General features: G+C 34.9%; 1 protein-coding gene across 1 annotated transcript; it reads right to left on the bottom strand.

The window, feature by feature from the left end:
* Positions 1-1,030: 1,030 nt before the first annotated feature.
* On the bottom strand, positions 1,031-3,959 carry LOC308431917 (olfactory receptor 4F4-like; the record flags this gene model as incomplete). The annotated part of the gene is made up of 2 exons (XM_080931516.1): positions 1,031-2,002; positions 3,951-3,959. The coding sequence occupies 2 exons, from the start codon at positions 3,957-3,959 to the stop codon at positions 1,031-1,033; spliced, it is 981 nt and encodes a 326-aa protein (XP_080787642.1).
* Between the last annotated feature and the right edge of the window lie 4,080 nt (positions 3,960-8,039).

The raw sequence follows: 8,039 nt of genomic DNA, 5'->3' as shown, positions 1-8,039 counted from the left end.
CATTGAAGCACATGCATACAAATATTAACACTTGCACATAAATCTGCACATGTTCATTATAACTACAATGTCACAAATAAACACTTGCTAACATTGGTATATATCATTTCCAGGAAGAAATTTGTGTAATACCAAAATTTTACTAAGTCAAGACTGTTGACTATGTTAATATAGATTAGCAACATGTCACAGAACTAGGTTGCCTTATGTACCATTAGTAATTAAATACTTCTTATAACCATGCATAATGCACACCATGGTCTCTTTTTTATCAATAAGGACCAAAACTTATAAAAATGTAAGTAGGCATAATTTGTTTAGTAAAGTTGAAATGGAATGGAACCATCATCTATTTACATTTTGATAACCTTAAATGATAAATTTATATAAGTTATATGCGTTGTGTCAAGATGGTCAGAGGCTAAAATACTCTTAATACTATTTAGTCTTCTATAGCTAATTGTAGAACAACAGGTTTTCAAATGCCTTGAAAAAGTATTGAGAAGTTCACTATTGCTGTTACATCTGATGAAGCACTAATAGATTATTGTTTGTTATAGTAGTAGTAGAACGATTATATAGTTACCAGGAAGAAATATCACTTATGAATTTCAGTAGTATGCATAGAAACTCTTACCATTGACCACATTCTTAGTGAGGTGTTTAGTAATTCTTTTATTCTGTTTTTATGGAGAATGAGCAAAAAAATATAATGTAAAATAGTCCAGCTTGTATTTTATAATACTAAAACACCAAAGTATCAAGAAATCTCAGTTGTACACAAATAATTCCTTAGTGATATCTTTAATTGTTCTAAAAACAAGTGAAAAGGTATATTGAATTAATTCTATTACTTTTGAACCTACATAAACTAAAACTATAATCATATACAATAAATTGAGTAACTATTAGAACCTTGTTAAATGATTACTAAGTAAGGTAAAAATGAAATTTTACAGTTGATATAAGGTCTGCTGAATAATGTAATACCTTCCTTTGCTTATAGTCTCAATCTCATGGCTAAGGAGATCTAAGGCTTCACCCAAAACTTTAAATTCCATCGTCTCAGGCGTCTCATTGCAGTTTTCATCTCTGTGTTCCTCAGTGTGTATATAATGGGGTTCAAGAGAGGAGTGACCACAGAGTAAAACACAGCAAGGAATTTATCTAAGGACTTGATGGGAAACGGCCAGGCATAAATGAAGATGCAAGGTCCAAAAAACAGAAGAACTACTGTGATATGAGCAGTCAATGTAGACAGAGCCTTAGATGACCTATCAGATGGGCGGCGCTGGATGGTCATTAGAATAATTCCATAGGAGATGATTAGCAGAACAAAAGAACACACTGTAAGCACACCACTGTTGGCAATAACCATAATGTCTAACCTATATGTGTCTGCACAAGCAAGTTTGAGTACTCTAGGAAGGTCACAATAAAAACTGTCAATCTTATTGGGACCACAAAAGGGTAAGCTTACTGCAAAGGCCAGTTGGCTCACTGAGTGTAGGAAGCCAATTCCCCATGCAGTAGCTACTATGCCAACACAAACATTTCCACACATAATTGTGGTATAGCTTAGAGGCCTACAAATTGCTACATATCTGTCAAAGGCCATGGCTATGAGAGTCACCAGCTCACTTCCCCCAAAGAAATGAAGGAGAAATATTTGTGCAAAACAGCCGTGGACAGAGATGACTTTGTGTTTTCTGAAAAAATCAGCAATCATCTTTGGTGCTGTGACAGAGGACAGGCACAGATCGATGAATGACAGGTTGGCCAACAAGAAGTACATAGGGGAGTGGAGATGGGAATCATAGGTCACAGTCATGACAATAAGAAGGTTTCCACAAACAATCCCTATATAGAAAACAAAAAAGAATGCAAATAAAAAGATCTGAAGTTCCTGAGAATTGGAGAGTCCAATAAAAATAAATTCTTTCACCACAGAGTGATTTGCTCTTCTTGTTGATTCATTCCAGAAGAGAGTCTCTGCACTTGCCTTGGAGAAGACATTAAAAAACTAAGTCAGAGTTGTTATATGCAAATTTCAGCTCTTCTCACTCAATAAGGACTTGCTCTGTCCTATAACATAAAATTCCCAAACTAAAAGTAAAATCTTATGATTTAAATCTCATTGCTTCCTTGCCTTTTTGTTCTTCAGTTAGTCAAGCTTCCCAATTTCTCTATGATTTTAGACTCCATTCTAACACAATGCTATTGTTTGTTCTGTTTTCTTTGTAATATCTTCCTATACTTCATTCATTCTTAGACATCAAGACACTAAGATATATAGAACAGTCCTTACATTTTAAATTTTAAAATGCTTAGGTTAGGAGAAATATAATTTTACCAAGTGAAACAAAATGCACAAAACAGAAATGGCAAAACTAGAAATCTAGAATTTTAAAAAATTACATTACACAGCACACATGTATAACAAATAAGACAGCGATTGACATGAGTAATGTCTTATGGAAGGAAAGAGGATATAAAAATGTCTTGGTAGAATTCTGTTGTTTGTTTAGAAGTTTACATACTCACAACCAATTGTGTTTACAAATTATGTTCATCTCTTCATTATTCTGGATCTTCTTTCTTACCCTTTCACAGTTAAGCATTAAATGACTGTGTACAAGGTCCTATAAAAATTTAGTGATTTTCTTTTTTCCAAATATACAGAAGATCTAATCGTAAAATTATTTGTTAAACTCTTTAAATTTGTGTCTCTTTAATCCAGTAAAATATAATCATGTAAATACTGAGAACACTCAAGGATGGGTTTTCTACTGAGAGATATAATATGTTGTAGCTAGTTCACTAATGCATTTCTTTAGAATCATACCATGCAAAAAAGTTGTTTTGAGTTTTAATTTATTTTAAAACTTTGAAACATTTTGGTGATAGAGAAAAAGATAGAAAACAAAATTTCAGGACATATCTCCATGAGAATATGCCAAGGAGGAAGATGGCTCAAGGTTTTTAATCTAAAGAAAATCAATATATACTGTAGTAGAAAATAAGAATTTAAGAATGTAATTTTTCAGAAATAAGTGAAATCTTATAGCTCATTATAAGTCACATCGGCAGAGTTTTGTTGATAGGAGAAGAATGATAAAATGTTATCCCCATCTAGTGTTTGTCTACCAGCACACAGTCTTTTTGTGGTTCACTGGAAAATATTAAAATGTCTCAAGATCATTTTGAAGAGTGTACAGATTTTATTTTTAAATTGCATTCATATCTCACACTGCATATATGACACTTAGGGCCAAGCATGACTTAGAAGAAAATACTTTAATCACACAAACTTTGAATTAAATCATTAAAATGTTGTGCTCTTCATAACCATCTTTTGCCTTAATTTGCTTTTTAAAGAAAACATTTTTTATTATTCATTGGGATTGGAATCAAGGCATTGGGCTTAAGATATATACATCACTTTATCCTGGATGTCTTAAGAAAATATCCTTGGGGCTTTGTTTTCTGTTTCCAAAAAAAACCCAATAAATATTTCTCATAATCTCCAGAGTTGTAATATTATATTTTATAACTCTTATGTAAAAGTAAATAATGTTTAGAAACTAGGATTCCTTTGAATTATTGTTTTAAAAAGACACATGGAAAAGAAAATACCAGATTTTTAGGAACAAATGAATTGTAAAATCCAGAGGAAGTAATTTCTCAACTCAAGAAAACTAGTTGTACTAGTTGTAGGAGTCAGTTTTTATTGCTACTAGAACACTACTAGTGAAGGTTCTTCTGTTACTACTACTCATACTGATTATTACAAGTACTTAAGGCACCACTAGAATTTTTAATTTTTTCTTGAAAAAATTATATAATTGAGTTCTGCAAAATGAAATTTTACTCATAGAAGAACTTAATTATCTACAAAATTTCAACCAGTTGCATCTACTAGCAAATTCAAATTGTTTTGTTCCACTTACCTCTTTCATAACTTGAGGAGACAACAGTAATCTTAACAGACAGAACAGTACAAAGTCCCTTTTATATATACTTTTAAAGCATTAACATTTTGGGAGACTGACTTTTATGTGAATTGTCCTCCTGAGCAAACGTATTGGCTAGTGGCAAACATTTATGAAGTAATCAGGTGCCCTTGGAGAATCTAGAAACAGCCTGAAGCTTACTGGCAGAGTGATTCAATGTTACAGGTTTTCTCTTGACCTTGGAGAAAAAAATGGTTTATTCCTGAGTTAAGGGATATTATCACAGATTCTTGGGTCACTGGATAATATCACTATCTCATTCAATAAAAGTTTGTTTGCCAAAATTTTAAAATAAATAAAATTGCATGGAGAAATTAAATCCTATACATATTAACCAGGCAAAGAAAGGTAATATTTAGATTTTATATAAATAAAACAGATTCAGCTGTCAAGGATCAATATGTGGAGAACATAGAAAATGACTAGTTAGTATTGAAGTCTCAGTGCTTATAGTTAGCTTTATTTTTCAGATTTAATTTCATTGAAGACATTAAAATTCGCTGTGATAAACCACCTATGTTTTTAAATTATGTCTAATTTCAGAAAATATGTCTTCAGAAGCACTCTAAATTTTACATGTCTTTTTCTGTAAATCATGAAATTCTGTAAAGAAGACTACCAGTCCAGCAAAATTATGCTATTATAATATACAAATTTTTGAAGTTGAGGAATTTCATGATTCAAAAACACAATGATCTATGTCTTAAATGGCAATATAAATTATGTATTACAAACTCAGGTGGAAAGAACACGCAAGTTCTAATAGACAAACTATACCATTCTTGGATGTATACCCAAAAAAGGCTTCAACTATAACAAGGTCACATGTTCCACTATGTTCATAACAGCCTTTTTTATAATAGCCAGAATCTGGAAAAAAAAAAAAAACCTGATGTCCCTCAGCAGATGAATGAATACAGAAAATGTGGTACATTTACATAATGGAGTACTATTCAGCTATTAAAAATAATGACTTCATAAAATTCACAGACAAATGGATGGATCTAGAAAGTTTTATGACTGAGGTGACCCAGTCACAAAAGAACACACATGTTATGTACTCATTGATAAGTAGATATTAGGCAAAAATGCTCAGAATACCCATGATACAAGTCTCAGACTATATAAAGTTTAAGTAGAAGGAAGACCAAAGTGTTGGTGCTTCAGACCTACTTAGGTGGGAGAACAAAGTAATTACAAGAAGTAGATGGAAGGAGCTCAGAGTTGCTCCTGTCTAATGGAAACTCAAGGACAAAGAGTGGAGCAGAGACTGAAGAAAAGGCCATCCAGAGACTGCCTCACTTGGGGCATTCCATATGCAGACACCAAACCCAGACACTCTTCCTGATTCCAAGAAGTGCTTGCTGAAAGTAGCCTGATATAGCTCTCTCCTGAAAGGCTTTGTCAGAGCCTAACCAATTCTTGCAGCCCATAGTCGGACTGAGCACGGGGAACCCAACTGCGGAGGCAGAGGAAGGACAGAGAAGCTGAAGAAGCTTGCAACCACATAGGAAGAAAAACAATATCAATCAGCATTGGCGTCCCAGAGCTCTCAAGGACTAAACCGCCAACCAAAGAACATACATGGAGGGACCCATGACTCCAGCTGCATATGTAGCAGAGGATTTACTTATCTGGCATCAATGGGAAGAGAGAGCTTTCGTTCTCTAAAGGTCTGATGTTCCAGTGTAGTGGAATACTAGGGCAATGTGGCAGAAGTGAGTGGGTATGTGGGGGAACACCCTCATGGAGGCAAAGGGAGAGGAATAAGATGGGGGATTGGAGGAGAAATCAGGAAGGAGGATAACATTTGTAATGTAAATAACTATAATATACAATGAAAAAGTAAAAAACATATGTAGTACTTTCATGATTAGCACAATTTATTACAATTGAATCTTAAGGGAAATTATTTGAGGGGTACATACCTTAATTTTCTAAAATCAATAGAGGAAACATTTATATTTTATAATCCAATTCTTATCTGTCAATATTACATACATGTACAGATCACACTTCATCAGTCATGTGACCAATACTTCACAGAGATTAGCCATGCACAAGGGAATTATATATTTATAGATGGGTTTTGTTATGGTCATATTACAGGCTTTTAGCATATGATCTCAAAACTAAGTGAAGATAATTCAATCCCACTTAGAAAGGGGAAGGAGATAATCACAGGAGGCAGAGGGATGGGGGAATAAGGCAGAAGGAGGGAAGATCTGGGTGTGAGAAGCAAAAGAGGGAAGAAGATCAGGGATGTGGGGAAAGCCTGAGACAAGCCCAAAGGGCCAGAAGAATGAATGGAAATAAGAAACCTCGGGGAGTAAAAGGTGGGTGGAGCCTCAAGAATGTTCCAAAGATCTGGAAAGAGGGAGACTCTCAGGACTCAATGCGGATGACTTTAGCCAAAATGCCCAACAGTGGGGAAAGGGAACTCACAGAGTCCACATGCAGGCCTCAGTGGAGGAGCTGGATTACTAACTCACAGTCAAAATTTCTGACCAAATTGTTCCTGTATAAAAAAGTGCAGGGACAAAAATAGAGAAGAAACGTCAGTTCAATAACTGGCCCAACTTGAGATCCATCTCAAGGGGGTAGGGGGTACCAAAGTCTGACACAATTACTGATGCTGTGATGTGTTTACAAATGGGAACAGGTCATACATACCCTTTGAGAAACCCTCAAGCAGCTGACTGAGACAGAAGCAGATGCTTAAACACAACCATTGGATTGAAGCCTGTGGTCTGAACTCCTATGGTTGAATTAGAAGAATTATGAAAGCTGAATCGGAGAGGACCCCATAGGAAGAGCCGCAGTCTCAGCTAACTCAGAACCCCCAGGGAGATCCCAGAGACTAAGCTAGCAACCAGGACCATACAGGGGCTGGCACACACATAGCAGATTTCTGCCTAGCCTGTAGTCAGTGGGAAAAGATGTGCTTAATCCTTGACAGACTTGCTGCCTCAGGAAAGGGGAAGGCATGGTGGGGTCAGAGACCCCCTCAGAGACAAGGTAGAGGAAGAATGGGATGAGGAATTGTGGGAGAGTGGACTGGGGGATCGGTAATGACTGGAATGTAAATAAATACAATAATTTTATTTTTAAAAATTATAGTCACTTAGATTATATTGATACAGTAAGAGACCAGGCAGTAGCAAGCTTCTCTATATTCCTTATTGATGTAGTGAATGATTTTGAATAGTTGGCTGACGTTATCATTGCTGGGATGAGTAACACGAGATTGTGTTTGTCCCTTTTTTTCCTATTTACACAAACAAGTAACACTCAGTCCTTCTTAACAGAGAACTCCCTGAGAGATGTCCAAGGTAATTATTTCCAGCATTCTCATTTTGTTCAGAACACATGACATGGAACACCCAAGAGACAATTTCAGGAACTGGAGATTGGTCAGACTGAAGGGGAAACTGTCTCTACACAATAATAGTGTCTTTATAAGCACACATCAGATGGGAAGAATGTCTGACCCAAGAGAAAATTTTGATCTTGGTAAGTCATCTCTCTGAGAGTAATCTATTATATAATTCTTTAAAGCATGTCTAGTCATCTCTTTATACCAATATCTACTATGTGTTGCATTGAGAATTGTTTCATTGTCTTTTGTCAGTTTTAGAGGCCAATTAATGTGTTTTCTCTACCTGTCCTATTTCATGAGATCTCAGGACTATATTATAAGTTCATCATTTCTTAAATCAGGTCATTTATATGAGTAGTACCCAGCTAACATTTTACATGTATTCCCTTCAACTTAACCAGAAAAAATATTTTTCAAACAAAGAGTACATAGTACAAAAGACAACTTTAAACATAAAATTAGGAGTAAAAATAAAAGTAAGTTTAGTGGTTAATATAGAAACCAGCTTAAAAAATTCTGCCAACTATAGCCTGCAAGGGGAAAAAGAATTAGGTACTCCCATAGATGAACCGCTAATTTATTATTAAATGTAGAGATGTCATTCCTGAAATCATTAGCTACAACAAAAATGGATTCAACATATTGAA

Source organism: Micromys minutus (genome assembly GCF_963924665.1).
Source record: "Micromys minutus genome assembly, chromosome: 17".
In the NCBI taxonomy this organism is placed as follows: domain Eukaryota; kingdom Metazoa; phylum Chordata; class Mammalia; order Rodentia; family Muridae; genus Micromys; species Micromys minutus.
This window is presented reverse-complemented; position numbering and strand designations above follow the sequence as displayed.